Source organism: Myripristis murdjan, chromosome 5 (assembly GCF_902150065.1).
Source record: "Myripristis murdjan chromosome 5, fMyrMur1.1, whole genome shotgun sequence".
Lineage (NCBI taxonomy): Eukaryota > Metazoa > Chordata > Actinopteri > Holocentriformes > Holocentridae > Myripristis > Myripristis murdjan.
Genome location: NC_043984.1, coordinates 5,549,388 through 5,572,119, shown reverse-complemented (window position 1 = coordinate 5,572,119; position 22,732 = coordinate 5,549,388). Strand labels below are relative to the sequence as shown.

Here is a 22,732-nt window from a genome sequence, read left to right as displayed (position 1 = left end):
TGACAATTGCAAAATAAATCCATAAATAGCGGGCAAATCAAGATAGAGAGGGAAATAATGGTGTCCCTGATATAGGCTATACCATAATCTAATCTCACTCATAGTATAATTCATGCAGGTGGATTAAATTGTTCATATCTATGTATATCGGATTACCGGTTTAATTTAGAAAATGGTGCTCTCATCTGTGAAAATGACAAATGATATTGCTATATGATGCACCCAAATCCCTACAAGAGAGCCCTTTGCATTGAACTGCACATATTGTATTACAATATTATGGTGTGATAGCATTTGACAGCAACTCTTTGTCTCAACAGAAAGTACAGCACTATGTGTGCTTAGATTTTTAGCTGACCTCTCCAAGGAGAGCAGCTAGTCCCTGTGCTGCTGCCACTGTTGATAACTTCAGCATTACACCCAAGGATAATGGATTATTCTGACATTGTTGTCTTGGCTGTATAGATCCTGGATCAAACTGATTCATTTACACATCAATTCTTTTTGGTAATTCCCCATCCATTGTAATTAGCAGGACTCAGAGACATAGAATTATATTTCTACATAAATCATCTATTGACAGACACAGTATTCTCCCTCATTCATTTCCTCCCTCTCTCCTCCTCTCTCTTGACATCTGCCGCTAATCCTTTCTGGGCCAGAGACCCTATTTCATCCCATTCCCTGCCTCAATTGAGATTAATTCAATTTATCACTTGTAATTTCTTTCTCCCCTTTAGTAAACGCCTTGCATATTAGCTCGGCAGTTGGTCTCTTCAGAGGGTCAAATTGATTCTACATGCTACATGATACTTTCTGGATTCGATGTATATAGGCTCCACATCGTGTTATCGTCTGAAGCAGAGAGTACCGCGGGGTGGGAAGAAGTCTTCCACATGGCTGTTGTTGCCTGTGTGTCTCTCTGGATGCAGATGAGTCACAAATTACTTTCCCAGTGGATTCCAAGATTTGGCCCTCAGCCTCTAGTCCCGAGTGTCATCTGTGTGTTTGTCTGCATCTCTGTGTGTGTTTGTGTATTTGGAAGTGAAGTGCCACGGGGCTCGATGAAGGCTCTCTGTTTGACTGCTCTCTTTCTCTCTCTCTCGCTATCTTTCTTTCTTTCTCTCTCCCCATCTCTGTCTCCCTCTCTGTTTCTCTCTTCAGGGAAAGTTCTCTAACTTCACATTTGTAGCATTTAAAAGGCAAAAAAGTCAAATGAATGATCTACTTGTGTCTGAACTTCTCTCTGCCTTGCTGTCTCTCCCTATCTGCCTGCTTCTCCGTGTGATATTGGGGAATGTTAAGTTTGGAGTGGATGAGATAAATCCCAAAGAGTACGTTTACTGAAATAGTCTTGTAGGTTTTCTGAATAAATGAATATTTATACAAAAAGCGACAAGTATTTACACTGAAAGAAAAGGAAATGTAGAGGATGATATTGAGGCAATCCCTTTGAATACTCACTCAAAGAAAAAATTCCTCATATGGAAACAGAAACTTTTCTGATTAGTTTTAATGTGAGATGCGTGTTGTGCAGCAGACATTTTAGTAACATGCATACCTTCCCTGCCTATTGTTTTCAGTGGGTGGCCATGTTACACCTCCTGTCCACATCCACTGAACTCTGAAAGGAAGTGGTCATTCTGATTTTGAACACCACCCATTTCCCAAGTGACTGAACTAATGTGTGATCAGCCAATTCACACATCTTGCAGTCTCCTTACAGGCTCACCCACAAAGACATAAAAGTATTGGCATCAATAAAGTAAGAAAGAAAGTGAACAATATTTTTGTAATAATTATTTCAATGAATGGCTCTGTTTGAAAGTTTCAATTTGGCTTTATTCATTCTAATACAGCCCAAGAGGGAAGATTACACTGTGAAACACAAAGAAAAAAAGAAAATAAGAAAATGAAAGAAAGATTAATCCTCAAAGTCACAATTGACACAGTGACATCTCATCTCCCTATGATCTATAACAGTGCCTCTGTGTGCCTTTTCAGAGTGTTGGATTACTGTGTCAGATGCAGTGTAAGAGAGAAGGGACTAATGGAAGGGAGCAAAAGCTATACAATAGAAAATAAAAGACTGAATGGAGAAAATAAAGTTACAAACAGACTACAAAAAATGAGATTTCTCTGTGTGGGTTGGCCCAAAGAGACTTATGTGTTGCAATTGTAAAGTGACTGGCACATAATAAACTTTAAGGCGACTGGTGCATCACATTGAAATGATAGCGCTGGAAGGGGGTGATGTTCAGTAAAGTTTCCCAATAGAGTTTGTGATAGTCCTGGCAAAAAAGACAATAGGATCAAGAACTAAAGCCTTGTAAAAGAATGTGAGTATTTGCAGGGACAAGAAAGTGAGAAACAGATACGAAGCGAGAGACAGCCCTCTCACTGACATGCTGCTGTGTTTCACTGTAAAGCATTCACTTAAATTAGAACCTAAAACCCCTGATATACCAAGCCGACAGCCAGCACTTGGACTTTGTTTCGTTGTCAGTAGTCACCAATCACCCGCAGTCTGTGGTGGTGTCCCGCACCGCTGGGCCTCATCAGCCCCCTTCAGGTTGTCTCAGCTGCTTCCCCGCCGATTTAGGATATTGAATCAGAGAATGTTGAAGAGAGACTCTGATTGGCAGATTGGCCTAAATCAGTGGTCCCCAACCCTGATCCTCAAGATCCCCCTGTCCTGCAGGTTTTTGTTCCAGCTCTGCTCTTTCACACCTGATCCATTTAAGGGCTTCTGGCTGATTTGTTGAAACAGATCTACCTGAACAGGCCATGCATGAAGGTGCATAGGCCTCAATTGGGTCTTGTGTGCAAGAGTACAGTTGAAACCAAAACCTGCAGGACAGGGTTGGGCAATCAAGGCACAAGAGGAGAAACAGAAATCCAGTTGATGTTCTGCTCAGTAGCTAGCAAACTAGCAAACCAGAGAGAGCTAGTGGTGGTAAACAACCCTTGTTCCACCATCAGAAGGCCTTCGGGCTAACAAGGCCAGTGGTGATTCCAAACTGTCATCCAACATATTCCCAATTCGTATAATGAAACCGATTCAGATTGGCGTGAAATTGAAGGGCTAAAGATAGTTTGTTTGTTTTTTTAATTTTTCCGCAATCCCAAGCCTTACTTTACTGAGACTTCTACCCCCTCCTAGCACAAAAAATTGCTTCCTCTTGCGCAGATGGAGAATGTACTGCCTGTTGATCGTCATCTGTGTGATGTGTTCATGGGCAAATTTTACGCGTGGGGACCCAAAGTGATCTGTCCCGTCTGTCTCAGACAGCGCTTTTTCTTTGAGGTCAGCTCAGAATTGATATTACATGCAGTTTAAGAGATGTGGTTTGTAGGACTTGAATGAGAAAGATGTATTATTATTTAACTTTTCTCTGAGCCTGTGTCTGTGTGTCCTTCTCCCTTGTGTAAGAGGAGCAATGGAAGAGATCTGACTAGGAAGAAACGCACAAAGCAGCAGACATGTTTGGATCTTGTCTTTCTGACCCTACACCTTTGTGCTTGTCTGTGTAATGTAGCATGAAGACAGAGGCATCAAGAGGGTGGGCTACATCAGATGCAGTTCAAGAGAGGGAGACAATAGGAGGCAAATGCCATAAAACTGACAAAGAGAGAGGCGGAGGAAAGGGAGAAACTGACAGAAAGGGAGAGAAATATGTTGATCTCATCCTCCTATGACCCTACGCCTGTCTGCATCTTCACAGTATGCGATGTAGAGAGAGCAAAAGCAATAAAATAGTGACCAAAATGGTGCATGGAAGTGACATGGGGAAGAGACATTAGAATTTCAACTTTCTCTGACCCAGTGGCTGCATGACTACTTTTATAACTTCAGCAAAAGACAGAGAATACATTTCATACTTAGTTTAAGAGAGTTAGACCATGGGGAGAATGGATGAGGGAACACAGGGGGGGCGACGACATTACAGTCTCATCTTCCAATGACCCTACGCCTCTATTCATCTCCATGCAAACTGGCATGTCGTCTTTCCCTTTCCCTCCACTTGTTCCCAATGCCAATCAGCTTGTTTCCAGATTTTGACACCAGTTGGCTACTCAGCCTTATTCTGCCTTGTTTCAGCATATTTATACTTGTTCATGAAAGAAATTAAACCACGAGGGAAACAAGTGTGACTATTTCATCCCACTTGTAGAATTTGTCCTTTGTTTTAACATTTAACATGTATATAGTGTTCCTTGTAGAGTCCTTTGTTTTTAGACAAACTTTTAACACTGAATATAAATGAGTTGCTAAATTGGAGATTTTTTATATTTATTTATTTATTTTTACAGTGTGCCTTTCTATAATAATATTAATATTCTGTTACATTTTCATATAAATAAATTTCAGTTTTGCTATTCTTTATCACTGATTGATGTAACACAGTCGTGATTCATAATCTTTAAATTTACTGTTCTAAAAATGTCACATAAGTGTCTCTGAAGAAAAATCATTTGGCACATAGGAAGTGTTATGTTTTAAATTTCAAGCAGCTCACACTGCAGTGCTGAAACACCAAAGGAATGAATGTACAGCATTAAAGATGACACAAAAATAAAAAAAAATAAATAAATAAAGAACACCGACCTCGCTCATCTGCTTTAAGAGAATGAATCAGACCAAGACTGCAAAAGCCATGAAACTGTAACTGAGATATAAGGTGGAGTCAAGAGGAACATACCATAGAATCTTCTCTCCTCATATAAATATTCATGATTACATGTTTCTGGCAGTGAGATCTAACATAAAGAGACATATGTCAAATGCAGAAAGGTTATGGTCTATCTGTGGGATCAAATCAGGGTCAAATCAGCTGCCTATGGCTCTATAGTGAGTCCTGATATGATATGAAACACATATTCTATGCTCCTCTAAAATGTGATTTTACAGGATTATTACAGCATCAGGCACAGACGACTGACACAACCCACCAATCACAGATGGGGAGGGAGAGGATATACTTAAATGTTCTAGTACACATTCACATACACAAACACACGCGCACACACACACACACACACACAATGTATATCACATATGCAGACAGTCAGGGCCATTACTGTATACAGGCACACACACACACAATGTATATCACATATGCAGACAGTCAGGGCCATTACTGTATACAGGCACACACACACACACACACACACACACACACACACACACACACACACACACACACACACACACACACACACACACACACACACACACACACACACACACACACACACACACACACACCGTTGGATAGATGACTTCACAAGCTCATGCTCAGAATGAAATTACTGTGTGCTGTGCATGAGCATCGCAACACAAACACAAAATTGCCCACAAACGTACATTTCATGTACATGTAGATGTACATGAATTTCACATACACATATGCAATCATGATGACATACATGTATGTATAACACACACAGAAAACTTTGCATGTAAGTACACACTGTGGCATGTGCATGCACATATACACAGATTTGCAGAGATGACTTTATGTACAGTGCAGACACCGTGTGGTGCTTTTCATGTTTGGAGTGGAGAAGCAGCAGTATCTTTAGCTGCTGACAGTTATACTGTACATTTCATCTCCCTGCAGAGCAGAAAACACATTACATTATTCATGAAGTTACACAACCCTCATTTACTTGAAATTACCATTTTCTTAAAGAGCTTTCCAGCTTTCTAAAATAGATGATATCTGACTAATGTTACTGTGGATGTCTACCGATTTACTCCGCTCCCTCCAGAAGCAATGTTCAAGTTTAGTGAGCCATATTGTCTCATTCTCTTTGAGCTCTGCGAGAACACAAGAACAAAAAAAAAAAATCAGAAACAATTTTCACAGACGAAAATCCCAGGTGGAATGTACTTGACAATTAAAGGTGATTCTGACCCAGCAGCGAGCGAGAAGATACCATCTTCTCTTGCAGTGTTATCTATAATGGCTCTGAAATGTCTCTCCTCGACTCAGAAATCTGCTGCTACTTGTCTTTCATGTCTGAAAGCGAGAGGGGGAGAGAGAGAAAGGAAGAGATTCTGATCGGCGCTAAGCCTCATTAGGAGTAATGAAATTTGACCTTGATCTTTGTGAGAGCAATCCCTCACAGCCCTTCGAGCTGTATTATGAATCAGATGGAGAGACTCCGTGAGGACAGAGATGGCCCTTAGGAAGCTCAAGCAGCTCGTGAGCACTGTCCATCCCTCCTGAAAGGGGCCAGGGATAGCTACAAGGTTACAGAAGGCAACTTCAGAATGGGAGGTTATCAGTTCAGATCCATATATGGACTGGTCGGTCACTCATTTAAAGTTCCTGTTTTTTAGTCCAACAAAATACAAAACAGAGTACCTACACAGCATCAATTAAAAGGAGCATGTGCAAGGTTTTTTTGAACCTCCATGAGGTTCCCGTTCCATCTGTTTGTGTGTTAGCAGGATATCTGAAAAAAGTTAGGAATGGATTTGCACAAAACTTTGTGGAAAGGTTAGGAATGGGTTGAGAGAGCTGATTAGCTTTTCATGCTGATTGGCCAAAACGGGGCAAGGCACACAAAAGACATATAACAGGCATGTAGAATTGACAAAAATGTAATTTGGTCAACTATGTGACCCATATCTTGAGAACTGCCTACTGTTGGTGGAGGTATGCACCCTGCTGGGTGCCATCGTTCCTGTTTAAATTTGTTTTTAATGACATATAAACAGGGCTCCACTTCCTTGTTTAAATAAAGGTTATAAATAGCACCCAAAGCTACCCCAAAAGCAAACACAAGGACAATTTAAATGAAGCACACAAACCAGTACACGTGTATTAAAAAAAAATCTGTTTTATCCATGTGATTCACGTCAGCAATTATGGCCCACCTTTCTTTCAGTTACTCCTATCAATATGCTCTTAGAGCAGTGTTGGGAGAGAACATGCTGGAACATCAGGTTATCACAGTTGTACTCACATGTACTTTTCATTTTCATGTAATTTTCATTGAACAGTTTGAATAACTGCCCTTAGGAGCCACAACCAGCGCCAGTCTCCTTTGTTTCCCACTGTCCATTCACTTCCACTGTTTGAGAATAAAGTCTAAAAAATATATTTCTATAGAAATGAGATTCGCTGTTGTGAGATCTATTGTTATGTTATGTGATTTCTTTTAATTAGTTAGTTTCACTTAATTAATTAGTTTACTGTAAAGAGTGTTGAATATCTTATTTTTTTCCCCTCAGAAATTAGAAATAAACAACTTATGCTTGGTCATTGCTTTTTGCTTGGTTGGCTTACAGAGCAACAGTGTCTGTAAGTGTGGATTTCCATTTTATCATAATGCATACTGCAATGCACAAAACCAACAGAGCTATTTGTTTTGAAGATACATTGTGTGGAATTGTTTTGTCATACCAATATCTGTATTTTTCAGCACTGTATATTCTCTAAATTTTCCGTTATATAATAATATGCTGTGCTCCTTTTGCCAGGGTTTGGCTCACATGGTGGTTTCTTGGGAATGAAGTTGAAAGGAATATAATTATTCAAATTTTGTTGTTTTTCTCCTGACAGTAACTTTTCTCTGCGGTGGGGTTAGGAGTGTGCTTTTATTGAGATTTATTCAGCACCTGAACAAGAGAACAAAGGCATTTGCTTTCTCATTTGTGGGGAACAGCTCTTCACTCCCTCTTAACCATTAATACAGACATGGCTTTCACTGTTTGCTTTTGAGTAATCAAAGGTCAGAGCAGGACATGCACGAGTGCAACATTTAAGACTCCAAATAAAGTTTAATAGAAGAAGCTGCCAACAAGGGTGGCTCATAAAAGCTACAGCAAATATGTTGCCCTCTGGGATTATGATAAAGGCTTAACTGCACTGAGGAAGATGTTTTTTTTTTTTTTTCTTTTAAATTTTCCTTTCGGCTTAGAAATCTGTTTTAATCCTTGCTTCCATTTGGAAAGTTCTCTAAGTATTCTAGAGGAGTGTCTTTAGTCATCTGTTGATTTAAAGGTTATATAAAGTGGGACCCAATGTACAATTCACTCTGCATCCATCCGGCATTACAATTTCTCAAACAACTCTTGGGTGTGGAGTGACAAAGCAGTATCGGGCATTTATTAAAATGACTTATATTTTAGCTATTTTCCAATACACAGCATCTGATGTATCCAGCTTTTGCAAAGTTAAATTATGCCGATGTAGATGCACTACATTTTTCCTGCAACACCTCCAGAACAGTAAACTCTGTAATCCCAGAACTGCCCATAACACTCCACAACAAGAACCATGTCCCTCTACACTAAAATATGTATACAAAACTATCACGGTGAAGGAAGGTGTAGGATCCAAACGCAGGAGCCACAGGCAAAAAATGCTCAATGGAAAACAAAAATTTAATCAATGACAGGGAACACAAGAAACTTAAATACACATCTTAAATACACAAGAACTAATGATAAAACAAGACACACCTGGGGAAGTGGCTGGAGCACAAGACAGGAGAACACAGAGGATAGGCTGAGGGAAAACACTGGGAGGGAACAGAACAATCAGGGATGATTAACAGACACAGGACAGGTGTGGCACTGGGAGGAGCAAACAAGACACAGGTGAAATCACTAAAAAGAACCAGGCAAAAGAAACACATGAAACAGATACAAACAAAACCATGACAGAAACACATGAAACAGAAGAACCAAACAAAACACAAGCAACACGAAACCATGACACAAAACACCGCAAAACCCATTATCACTCCTAAAAAAAAAAAAAAAAAAAAACAGCTGAGAAAAATTCCACTATCACCCTGAGAACATGAAAAATATGCCACCAAACAGGAGCTATCTAAAACCTCAGCTGTAAATGTTTTGGTTTTGGTGTCAGTCCCTCAGAATTGACCAGCAAAGGCCTCCTTTAAACTCACTACTCTGCACAAAATGTTCAGCAATCTTTCAGAGGAAATCTATCAAAGAGGCAGTGATACCAATATAGGAGGTGTGAATCTTGCTTTTTCTCAACTGGGAAGATTCTTACTTTCTGGCTGTGCTGTCATTGCTCTCTTAACATGCATTGCATCCATACATGTTGTTTCTGCCATATCATTATAACCATAAATACAACCTTCCTACTTAGAAAAACTATTACAGTCTTATATTTACCAAAGAAACTCAGGAAATTTGCTACTTCTGCATGATTTCACCCTTTTTGCCACATAATTTCATCAACACGGAAGATTTTGACAAGCATGCAGTTCATTAAGGAAGTGTCGGCAGTAATAATACTTGTTAGAGCTCCGTAGGCAATCCATATAAGCTTCCGTATACTTTTGTGCACATTTATTCAGTTAACTCATACAGCTGGCCAGTGTTGTATGCTTTAGCATTTGCTTTTATTCTGTAAATCTGTGTTAACACTCAAGTTAACAAGTGAACACTCTTCAAGTCACCAAGACCAATTGTCAAGTCGGACATTTGATCTCTGTAGTGTAAAACTACAAGTTTATGACTGTTGACAATCAACCTGGGAAATGAAAGAAATCACTAAGGGTGCTTCCACAACTGGCTTGTTTGGAGCAGTTGTTTGGAAACCGGGAGCGTTTCCCTCCAAAGATCAGTTTGTTCGGGAACATGTGAATGTAGCAATCGCACTCAGATGCAGGACAAAACCAACAGGCAGAGATCACCAAGGAAGGGTTCACTTCCAGTCGAGGCCTGGAGAGCTTCATTTGCAGGGTGAACACAATCAACTCAACCAACTGAAATAACCCACTGTTTCCCTCGAAACATAATCAAGAATGCAGTTTAGTTGTATGGGAGTACAATTTTTAGGAGACTCTGTTGCAACCAACACACACACACAAACAGAAAGCTGATGATCTCCAAAACTCTCTGTGGGAAAACAAGAGCCCTGAGTGGAATCCTTCCGGTAAGATTTCTGACCAATGAGAGAGCAGTGGCATTTGTTCACGACTTTGGACCGCTGCTGGGACGAACCAAAAAACAAATGTGACAATTGTATCATTTTAGCCCCAGAACTGGAACATAGCAAACGAGCTACATGTGTGAAAGCACTCTAAGTGAAGTAATTACAGCAGGTTTAGAGAAGCTGAGTGCACCAGAAAGGTAAATTATAACACCTGATGACAAAATATCCCCTGGAACACACCGAACAAAACAGATTTGTGTGAAAGAATATCTGAGGGTGGATTTTTTTTTCCCTTTTAAATGCTACAATGTATTTAGATTATCCTTTAATGACATTACTCATAACTTATGCCATTCTGGGCTTATTTCCACATATTCTTTCATTAATTCCACCAGGCAGGAGATCTTCTTAGTCACCTAATAGTCTCTCACTTTTCCCCCCTCACTTTTTAATGAGCATACTGAATGCTTTCGCAGTTAATCAAAATGTGACGTTTGCTCGCAAGGAAATTAGCTCTGCACTGTGAATTTGTCATACAAATGCAATCTTATTTTGTTAAACTGCATTGTTGAAGTATGAAATGACTCAGTCTCCGCGGTGAACCTGTTGGGGCAGCGATTCCTGTCTGTTCGCTCTATTTTCCTTTCTATTTCTCATTTTGCTCCTGTCACTGGGGCTTGCCGCTAATCTGCTAACTGTGTACATTCAACTGCACACAGCCTCGCAGGGATCTGGGGGAGTTATTTCCTTTTCCATTCAATTAATCAATTTAATCATGATCCACAGTCGCCGAGTTAATGACTGTGCCACACATTAATATGAGAGAAAGCAGAGTGTGCATGTCTGTTAGTGAGTTTATGTGTATTTATGAGTGTTTGTGTGTGTCCATGCCTTTGTGGCTGCATGGTGGTTAAATCTCGGTGGACTCAGTTGAGAGTTGAGGGATGCTTGAGTTTCGACGACTTTTCTAATTAACAGAGGCAGTAAGTCACAACTGACAGAAGCCGATACGCACGGCCAATGACTGTACTACACTATATGGGAATGAATGTGAAGGCGGTGGGTCCCATTGACTTGCATATTAGCATCAATATAAAAAATCTGTCTCGGCTGTTCCATTGTGAGGGCATGAGTGATTTGGAGCAGCCGAAACACTGAAATGAGTTTCAGTCGAGAAGACGGAAGAAAGAAAAGTGAAAGGGGGGAAAAAGTGGAGGCAATGAAGGAGAAGGGAAAGAAGAAAGATGGAATGATAAGAGAGAAAGAAAGGTTGGAGGAGGCAGAGAGAGAGAGAGAGAGAGAGAGAGAGCTGTGATCACAAGAAGCAAGGGTGCAAAGTAGGATGGAAGGAAGAAACAAAGAGGAACAAAAGAAGCCAATGAATATATAATGTCTGAACAAAATCAGGGAATGAGGAAGAAAAAAAAAAAAATCACCCACAGACAGAAAAGCTATATTTTAATAAGTGGTTAACCGCAGCTGCACGGACAGAGTAATGAACCAACAGAGCCAGGATGGAATAAGAAAGTAAAGCAGTGGGAGGGGTGGTGCGGGGCAGTGAAGACTCAAGGCCAAGAAAGAAATGGATCTTATATTGTATCCATAGCAACTGCACTGCTAATCCCATTACTATTTCCTTAGCGTATTTAATGATGAGCTCAGGGACTGGGGCCCCCTAAAGGCTGGATAATGAACTGCGGTGCACTCTGGTGGTTGCACTTAAATTGCTGTGGGAAGGGCCAAAAAGGAGGCAGCTAATGAACGCATGGATTAAGCGCTCCCAGCTAACAGTCAGTGTAAAGAAGGCGCCCACATGCATGCACACAGTATGACTCACAAATGCAGCAGCACAAAACATGACCCCCACTTGATAAGACTGGATATGAGAACATTTTAGTTCTTGTTGACTCATTGTGGACCCTTTTCACAGCAGCCATTGTGACATGAATAGCAGGTAAACTCAGGTGCTGCTAATGCCGTTAATGAAGAATCTGTTGCATTCAGGTCTAACAGGGCCAAGGTCCTGCTGTTCATGCCGGTTCACTGGAAGGACTCTGCTGTAATGGAACAGAACCTCAGTTAATATCACAAGTAACACCTGTGTTCACCCGCTATGTCATCAGAGATCTTCCCCCTGAGGGAGACAACAATCACTGGCTGAAAACACATAACGCTGCAGGCTGAGAAATCTGAGACGGCTTCTTGACATCGAGAACTGATATGACTGGCTTACACCGGTGCACATGCTCCATCTGGATGTTATGCTTCGTTAGCCACTGTAACTATTTGGTTAAAGTTAGGAAAAGGTTTGTCCTCATGGTTAAGATTAGGAAAAGTTCATGATTAACGTTGCAAAATACCATCCCGCCTACTTTCTTATGTTGCGTCACTATAGTTGAAAATGTGACACTTCGATGTGTCCTTGGATTGCAGAAATGTAAAATGCCAACATTTTTTCCTGTCAAAATGGCTGCTGTGAAAAAACGTCTGTCGAATTGTAAAGCTGTTTGTGCCGTAGGAGAGAAAACAGTGTAGAGTGTGATCTCCTCAAGTCAGGCTCACTTTAATGAATCAAATATTACTGACATAAATTAAACCACTTCTCCTGCTGTATTGCTATTTTGTAAGGACCCCCAGAACCATTTTGAAGACCCTTGCAGATACTTGGGCCAGTTTTAGTTTTAGTCACCCTGGGAACGAGAAAGACAGAGGGGACTGTAAGACTTCAGGATGTGGAAAAAACAAAATAGATGAATGAAGCAGGCTTTTTTTTTCTTTTTTCTTCTCTGGCAGTTTGTTTGTTTGGACAGTGTACAGTACATTTATTCAGACTCTTGCTAATGTCAGGCCATTTTAAGTGCTCACCTGACCTGCAGCCTACAATGACATCAAGCCGGTGGGCAGACAATTTATTGGCAGCGGAGTCAGACAACAGAGCAGAAGCAGGCAGAGGAGCAAAGGTCTGCCTGCGACTGATAAGGGAGAATGAGAGAAAGAGGAGAGCGAGGTGGAGAAAGGTAGACAATAAGGGAAGAAGAGATGATAGAAAGAGAGAGAGCATGAGAGAGAGAGAAAGACGGGAAGGTTGCACTGTGCACGAAGAGAATTCCTGCCCCCTCTCCTCTCTCTGCTCTCTCTTTTTGCCCGTCTCTGCAGAATACTGCGAAGAGAAATAAATAATCTGCTGCTCTTGTCTCCTGCTCTCTTGTCTCTAGTTTGTTCTTCCTCACTTTTTTAATTTTTCACTCCCCGTCAGGGTCGGACTGGGAACAAATTCAGCCCTGGCAGTTTTCGTCTAGACCGCCCTCCCCTTTCCCCAGCATATGCACTTTTGAGCTGCATAAAGCCGTATCAGGTTATTTATGACAAACAGGCAAAGCAACAGATAGCAAGTTGGCACCCTAACAACTTACATGGTTCCATAACATAATAAATAAATCACAAAGAAACAGCCTAGAGGAAAAGGTGCCACCCCAAGAGGTGTGCCTATTCATTTGACAATGGGCAGCCCAACTCTCAGAGCATTTATCATACAATATATAACTTATGACAGTGGCCATAATCAAAAATGTCAATTATTGCCTGAAGTGCAACACGTCTGAGTTTCTCGCCCTAACTGATGTCCTCCTTGCATGACGTCCTGCTTCAACATCCTGTTTCATTAGGATATACATCAAATCAAGGAAATAAGATGTTGTTTCTTGGGGTAATGTTGACTAATGTTTGCTAACATTATTAGCTAGCTAAAAACAAATGGGCGACTTCTTACCAGCTGAATTGAAATTACTTGCACAGCTGATTTATGCTCCATGTTGCATTCACAGTCGGTGCAATAAATTGTAAACATTACATACATAAAGATATTGATTTGACTGGATAGATAAATAGAAGTTTTGTGTTTTTTAAATATTTATCTTTAATATTGTAGGCAGGGTGACAGCTCAAAGTGTGTAAAGTGTTTATTGTTAAGTTACTATACACACTTTCATCAGACTTAAACTACAATAAATATTCAAGACAATAAGATTTGTCGCCAGTAATGATAACAGCAACAATAACAATAATAATGATCATAATATATCAAATAATAATATGTTCCTGCACAGTAGGCACATAATTAAACACAAAGTTTGTGCTGGTGCAGTATAAATTTTTACACTGTATTTTTCTGATTTATTAAAAAAACAGTATCAGTTATCCTTGATTACTAAAAGACAGTGTTTTGTCGGCCCTGAAAAATCAATATTGGTCGATCCCTAGTGCAGCACTTTCATACATAACAGTTTTTGGAAAGGTGAGCAAGGTGAGCATGGTAAAATCCAGTAAAAACACTAAAATAAGGCAGAGAATTAATATGGTGAAACAAGAAATAGTTGGCTAGATATAGGCTAACTCTTTTATATATATTTTTATTAATATTTGCAATAGACAGAGAGAGAGAAAGGAAAAGAGAAAAAGGAAGATAGAGAGTATGTGTAGGGGGAGCAGCTTGTTCTGCTCTTTGCAGGCCGTCAGCTCGCCAGTTTGCTCATCAATGCGGCGTTGCAGTTTGTCAATGTGCTGGCAGAGGGCGTCCTTCTGAGCTTTGTGTTCTGCTCTGCGACGGTCCTCTCCAGTCCTGTGGCCTTTTGAGATCTCGACAGAGAGTCGCGTTCTCCTAGTGGAGAGCGTTCTTTTCCACCTGACAGATGTTGAGCCGTGTTGTGTACTCATAGACAGTCCTGTCCTATTCTGAGGTTATCACACTGAAGTCTTCAATTTTTTCAAAAAGGGTCCTTTTCGCAGGTCGTCAGCATGGCAACCAACTTATAAATGCTGACCTTGTGTTTTTCATTTTCTTGGCGGAGAACCTCATTCTCTTTGTAATTCTCTGCCTGACAGGCCTTGAGCTTTGCGGCCTGTTCATGGATGGTGGTGTCCACTTTGTTCCAGAGGGCTTTCTTCTCCTCCTCACAGGTTGCTAGCGTGTCTGCTTGGAAACTGTGGATTTCATGCAGTCTGTCACTGTCTTTTTTGAGAGCCTTGTTGTTTAGGCAGACAGTCTGATTTTCTTGCTGGAGAGCATCCTTTTCTTCAAGCTGTTTGGTGACAGTCCTGCCCAATTCAGAGGCCCTCTCCTCGCAGGCCATGAGCTCGCCAGCTTCAGCGGGGACTTGCAGTCCCTTGATGTTTTGGCTGAGAGCCTTGTTATCTGGAGGGGCGTATTCTCTTCATTGGAGGCGTTGTCTGGCCTCCAGTTCCTCAGGGCTCTGAGGCCACTGAAGGCATTCCTCTAGTTGTTAAATGTGATTAACAGCTCCCAGCTGTATATGGTGATGAGTGAATGTGTGTGTGTTACATCAATGAATGTGTGTGTGTTACATCAGAACTTTTTCAAGATTTTGAGTGTACTGACCTTAGCACTGAGGCTGTATCTATACCTACCGTATCATGAAATCAACATGTGATGATCACATCCATTTCTTTGTGAAATCACGGTGTTGATGATATCATGACACTGACGGACTTGGAGAGGTTTCCACAGTCATTAAATGTGCAGTGTACTTACGTACTAAATGTACTTATGGGTTGTTGTTTTTAAAAAATCAGTGAACACATTCAATAATCATGCAAATAACATAGTTTTTATTTTTTAAATGAATGTCATTTTTCATGACATCACACTGAATACTGTGTGTGTGTGTGTTTAAAAAACCTTTCTAGCAGTAGTCTATAGGTAAATGTTAAAAATTGGCACTTATATTTGTATAAAATATATCAGCTGTTTTTAGGCACTCTATCTACGCCCCTTCGCTGTTCAAAAATCACGGTACAGCATGGCCTCACATGGCTTGTTGCTTTTATAAAATAGTTATTATGTACATGGCAAGGTTTCATAAAATTAACACAGCAACAAAAAGTGAAATAATTTATTGATATCAGATAATAATTCTACCGCCAATGTAGTTCTCCAGAGTTCTCCAGCAACATTTAGCAGAATGGTTGCCGAGCAACACACAGATGCAGTGGAAAGCAGTTCTCAAGCTAGTAAAGCATGCTCAAAGATTGGGGTTATTATTAAGATTTATCTGGATATCGCCATTATTTCCTCAATTGTTGAAGTGGTGTTCAAGTTCAAGTTAGCACTCCTCTTTGCTGGTGCAATGGTGTTTAACTCTGGACAGTCTTTTTTTTTCTTCAAAGTAAAACATCGGATAAACCCTCTTGTTTCCGATTCCAGTCAACTTTTTTTCCGGAATTTTAGTGACTCAAGAATGATTTTCTTGATATTAGAGGGCTGATCAGTTTTTTTGCAATGTGGGTCTTATTTGTAGTCTTATGAACCATGGAAGTCTCATTTTTCTCCTGTGAGTTGAAGTCTGTGGCACAGCAGACACTGGTGCGCATTTTATTTAATCTCTCACAAAGTGTGTCAGGTTGTAGGAGCAGTCGGAGTTCAGGACACTGTGACTGAATCATTGGGCTGCTCTTCAGCTGGAGGCGCCTGAAAAATGGGAACATGTGGACTTTTGTATGGGATCACAGTCATAGATTTAAGACCAGAGAGACCTCTTGTCCAGATATCTCTACCAGCTGTGACACCTCTTCAAAGACCTGAGTGAATAATTGAACGGGCTGCAGAGGCTGGCAGCCCTCCCGATCGCTACGAAGGCTAGACGGATGGTGTTTCCATTTAAATGACCGACCCACCGTCGCTCCAGGCACTTTGAATCCCATTTATATCCCCAGTCTGAATTCCTTTTGGATTTGTGAAGCTGCGAGTCATTTTATAAGCAGGCACAACTCTGCCGCTGTAGAGGAAAGCTTGTGTCTTACATGACGCGCCAGTTTTGAATATATTTCTTATGTTAAACAGGGTGACGTGTTCACCTGCATGCGAGATATTTCTGAGGAGGAGCAGCGGGGATTTGTGTCAGCCGGTCATGTAATTTTGATGGCCCATGGGTCCCAGTGCTTGGCACACAGTGAAACGCTTAGCTTGAGTGTTGGTAGTGGACAAAATGTACGAGGGAAGGATGGATGGGTGGAAGACAGGGATGTTGAATGTGAGCGGAACCCCGTAGTAGAAAGCAAAAACGAGAGAAAAAAATGCAGAAAGAGAGAGTGGTGGCAGAGGGGGTGAGATATGCAAAAAAATATGTGGGAAGAAGAAACAGAAAAAAGAAATAAAGACTGTCTTATTTCTTTTCCTCTCTCTCCAGTGTTGGCCTAGCGCCTTTGGGAGGGAGGGAGATTAGAGGGTTGTGTAGAGTTTGCCTTTTTGTTGTGGTTCTCAAAGCTCACCGTGGCCAAACACAAGCCTTCGGCTGACTCAGGCTGTTGGTTTGATGCAGCTTTTTATCCCCAACTATTCCAGGTTATCAGCTTGGCTTTCATGGTGGTACACAGGCAGGCCGGAGAGAGTCTGGATGATATTGGGAGGTGATCAATCTTTAACTGGTTCCTCAAGTATTGCCACTGGCCTCTGAGACCAAGACCTGACTAAGGATTGCTCTTTCATAGATAATCCATTTGAGGTTGTTCTTAACACTGTGTATTGATCAGTTCTGGGTCGTCCAAGCTTTCAAAATCCCTTCTCTCAAAACCTTAAAACAGAGGCCAGGGAACTTCCAAAGGAAAGAAAGATCGACAAACAATAATGAGGTATTCAGCCACCATCAGTATCCAGAACTGGTTTAAGACCTAAGATGTGAGCAAGGAGATTCACAGGATCTTTTCTTTGACAGTACAGCTCCTTTCTGCTACCCCTTTCACATGATAGCATATTGAAAATGAAATATTCACTTCTCACTCTCCTATTGCTGCCTTTTCCAAGTGGAACATGACAGCAGTGCGCCATTTCCTACAAGAAAAGGCTCTTTCCACTTGTCCCCCTCCACAGGTAGATGAGCGGTCAGGGTCATTAGCAAACTGGTACCCCTGAACAAGGGGGTGGAATGCAGAAAGACTTTTTTAAAGACTTAAAAAAAAAATCTTAAATGTAAAAATAAGTCAGAAGGCTACTGTCAATTTTATTGTGTGTGCATACAAAACCTTTGTGATACAGGAGCTTTTTTGAAAGGTTTAATTTCACCCTCCTAACAAAATTAACAACAAAATTAACTATTTCTTTTTGTTTTTCATGTTCTGTCATTTTTTAAAATTAATAAATAAATTTATTTATTTATTTTTAGGGTCAGTTTGTGGTAATTTATCCTTATATCTGTATCTAAGTTAATATGAAATATACTGGATATTTACAATAATCATAAATAAAGTTCTTGTAATTTTCCAGTAATATTTTTTTTTGCTTTTTTTCAACAATTTCTCATTAGTTTTTGGGTCACTTTTTGCTAATTTGCTTGTCATCTGTTCCGTATGTTTTTGAAAGACATCATGTCAATTTGCTCACCATTCAGTGGTTTAAAGTGACAGGCATCTTAACACAGTCTAATGAAAAAAAAAACAAACAAATGCAGTAGGGATTAACTATTTAGTGACTGGATTAACCATAACAATTTACAGGTGAAATAAAGAGCAGGGGACAGAAGGGACAGGTTCCAGAAGTGAGGGGGACATATCCCCCCCGGTCTATTACACCCCTGCCCCTGATGCCTGTAGAATCAAAGGCACTTCAGCACTGCAGATGCTTGTCACCCTGGGGTCTTGAACCCAGGGCTCTCCATTTGCAGGGCATCCCTCCTACTTAATAAGCCACTTGGCAATAATATTGAGTTGTAATTGTAGATAACTGCTGAGAGCACTGTTATGATCCAGCTGGAATTCATCCATATTGATGTTTCCCCTAATAGGGTATTCATTACTCATTAGTGGCGGTCAAACTGTCAAATCAATGAGACCTTTTGCTTGAGTAACAATACAGAGACGAAGGAATCTCTTGTTCAACACCAGCGCTACATGCTAAAAGATAAGATTCTGACAATTAATCCAGGACTGAACTGAGAAACTGTTTACACTGAGTCAGTGTCCCACAGTGTCATTACTTAACAGTGGGGTTTTAATTTGAAGTTTTAGAGTGTTTGAGAGAAAAGGATTTTTGTTTTTTTTTTTTCCTGTTCTTAGGGTTCAGGGTAAAGCTTTGCATCTTAGAAAGAGTTCTGCACTGCTAGCACAGCAAGAGTTTATGTGAAAAACCTGATGACATTCTGACAAAAAGACATAATAGAGGTTTTTTCTTACCCGATATGAGGAATAAGTCAGGGATAAGTCGTCCTGTCTGATGTAACCTTTGAGACTCTAAAACAGTGATATTGGGCTTTAAATAAACTTGACTTCCCCACTAGTTTTATTTTACTTTTAACTTATTATTACAAAGTATGTGTTTACTTCTACGCACAACAATTCCACCTAAAAAAAAAAAAAAAAAAAAAAAAAAATGGTTAAAACAGCTTTTGATGTTTCTCAGCCCATTTCGTTATGATATGGTGTATATTTCTTGTTGTCAATAAGAAATAGATGCCTGGCAAAACATAAACAACCTGATATCACATCGAGATATTTCCAGTGCAATAGCGTTTGACTGCAGAAAATGTATCAGCTATCAGAAACATCGATAATACACATCAGACATTGATGTCAAGAAGAGAGAAATCTATTTGTGGAGGAGGCAGACATACCAATTTCCTCAGTGACAATAAGAAATGACCTGTTCTATTTACAACCAGAGGAAGGGAGCCTGCAGTTGTAAGAGAGGGCAGCCTTCGTACTGGTTGGCTGTGCGTGGCTATAATAAAGCTGCTAATAACACCTGTTCCACATTAAATGAAATCTGGAGAGAGCAGGTAACATTGCCAAGTGACTCAGCTAACTAGATGCATCCAGCTGTTCCCACATGCTTCACTCATGTCAAATTGTACCTTTCATTAAATTTTGCCGCTAAAGGGAAGGATTTCCATTAGGCTACTACCATGCCCAAAGTATGTCAGTGTAATTGGCTGCACAGGTTGAGTAAAACAAGGCAAGGTACCAGTTTTTATTTATTTTATTTATTTATTTATTTGGTTTAATAACATGCTAAATTAGTCATTTGATGCTTCATTTAAGCTCTGATTAAAGTAAATAAGTGTGCAATTATGCTGTTTAGGGGAAAATACATTAACACATTAATACTTTGGAAGCCTGTAAACTATGTTCAAGCCCATGAAGCCTTTTCATAGCTTGATGTCAGAGCAGAGATTTACATTAGAGCAGGTCAGCTAAAATACTGATATGGATAAGTTCACAACCTTTCTTAGTAACTAATCACTTTAAAACAGAAGCAGACAATGCAGATTATACCCCTTCATCACAAAATAATTCCTGGGATACAGTGATCACAAAATGATCACGTCTGACAGTGTAAGAGCAACCAAGCGTGGACTTTTCCCCTGTGTCAAAATCATGTTTCCAGATTCAAAGCATGTGGGATTAGATTAGATTAGATTAGATTAGATTAGATTAGATTAGATTAGATTAGATTCTCTCTAAGAATAAGTGGCTGTGCTAGTCTTATTCTTTTTTTCACTCATCTAATCAGACCATTCACTCCCATCTTTATTGAGGACATCTAAGTTTATTTATTTAAAAAAAATACATGCAAATTAATTTGTTCTTTCCACCTTCACCTACTCTAACCCATAACTTTTTCATCTTGAAGTTAAAAAAAAATGAGATTTTAAAAATATTCTACATTAACAAGATGGTGCTCCGTAATGTATTCTCTTTACCTTCACCTTGGTGAAGTAGTGAAGAGCTGTAATATATTCCAAAATGCCAAGCAGAGGCCCTGTAATACAGCCTACAATTTTTATACCCTTGACAGCCTATTATTTTTACATTTACACACAATAAAAACATTAATTTAATGTGCTGGAAAGTCATTTAAAAATCAGGTTTTTTATGACTTAGCAAGGATGCCAGCTTTTTGAACTAATCTTTCTGGAATAAAGACATGGAATACCTGATGAAGTTCTGTCAGATAAGAATTATACTTGAATTAGGGGTTTTCTTGTAAACGCCTTGAAAGAACACAACACAGCTTTGTTAGGCCTACCTTTGTCTGCATGTTGCCTTATGTTAATCACCGGCTCATATCCCTACATTTGTACATTTACCATTGAGCTACTGAATCTAACCATTCCATGTGTCCCATGCTGTCTCTGCAGATCGAGGACATGCAGTGGCCTAGAGGAGAGCAGGAGATTCCCAGCTCTGTGTGCAGCCTGCCCTGTAAAACCGGCGAGAGGAAAAAGGTGGTGAAAGGCATGCCCTGTTGCTGGCACTGCGAGCCCTGCGACGGCTACCAGTACCAGTTTGATGAGTTTACCTGCAAGCTCTGCGCCTACAACATGAGACCCAACACCAACCGCACAGCTTGCCAGCCCATACCCATCATAAAACTGGAATGGCACTCGCCGTGGGCCGTGATCCCCGTTTTCCTGGCCATGCTCGGGATCATCGCTACAATTTTCGTCATGGCCACGTTCATACGGTACAATGACACGCCGATTGTCAGAGCGTCCGGGAGGGAGCTGAGTTACGTCCTTCTCACAGGGATCTTTCTGTGTTACATCATCACGTTCCTGATGATTGCCAAGCCGGATGTTGGCGTGTGCTCTTTCAGAAGGATTTTCCTTGGACTTGGGATGTGTATCAGCTACGCCGCTCTCCTCACCAAAACCAATCGAATCTATCGCATCTTTGAGCAGGGCAAGAAGTCGGTGACGGCGCCCAGGCTGATCAGCCCCACCTCACAGCTGGCAATCACCTCGAGCCTCATCTCGGTCCAGCTCCTGGGGGTGTTTGTTTGGTTTGGGGTGGACCCGCCCAACACGATCATAGACTACGATGAGCAGAAGACCATCAACCCAAATCTGGCCCGAGGGGTGTTGAAATGTGACATCACGGATCTTCAGATTATCTGTTCGTTGGGTTATAGTATCTTGTTGATGGTGACATGTACTGTTTACGCTATAAAGACCCGTGGGGTGCCAGAAAATTTTAACGAGGCCAAGCCCATTGGGTTCACCATGTACACCACCTGCATTGTATGGCTGGCCTTCATACCCATCTTCTTTGGTACGGCACAATCAGCAGAAAAGGTAAGAGCTGATGGGTGGATGGATGTAGATGCCAGTAAAGGTGGTCAGTTGGTAGATGCATGGATGAGTAGATGCTTATGTCCCATGTTTTTATGTGTTTTATATTGCACTATTTAAAGAAAAATCACCCTCCACAGTCATTATCCTTTTTATTTTTCCACTAACAAAACACTGATTTATCCCTGTTTTCCTGTGTTTATAAATCAGAATAAAGCACGCCCCATGTCACGCCATAATTGCAAATCACTAGCAAATCAGAGTCCAACAAAATCTGTGACAAGTACAGCATTACTGCATCATTCATAATCGGTGACTATCAGTGTTGTTTCCTATTCTATTAGCCTAAAGGCTTTGAGACCAGTCTGATCTGCGATTGCAAAATAATCTCATTCCCAGCCGTGCAAAGAGGCAAAATGCTTTGATATGAAACTCAATGAGCCAGATTCTGCAGTTCTGTTTCAAATGAAAAAAAGAAGATAAAAGCTGTACAAATGCGGTTATGGTGTTCTTGTTTTCTAAGTGTTAGAATCTAAATGAAATTTCATCCAGCAATAGCTTACACCGACGTTAAAATATTGCATTAAAGGAGTAACACATTTTGCATTATTTGCTTGTTACGTCCTCAGGCTTTGTTTGTTCTCATCAACCAGTCGGTCCTGATGAAGCAATTACAGTGCCGGAATTTAAAAGAAAAAAAAAAAAAAGGACAACAGCTGCCAT

The 22,732-nt window shown here is 40.5% G+C and overlaps 1 protein-coding gene across 2 annotated transcripts in view; it reads left to right on the top strand.

Annotated features, from left to right (window-relative positions):
• Positions 1-22,732, top strand: part of grm7 (glutamate metabotropic receptor 7) — a 291,232-nt gene that overhangs the window by 228,858 nt on the left and 39,642 nt on the right. For both annotated transcript variants that reach the window (XM_030051920.1, XM_030051922.1), the window contains exon 8: positions 21,077-22,012. In XM_030051920.1, the coding sequence (XP_029907780.1) occupies positions 21,077-22,012 (936 nt within the window). The remainder of the gene's footprint in view (positions 1-21,076; positions 22,013-22,732) is intronic.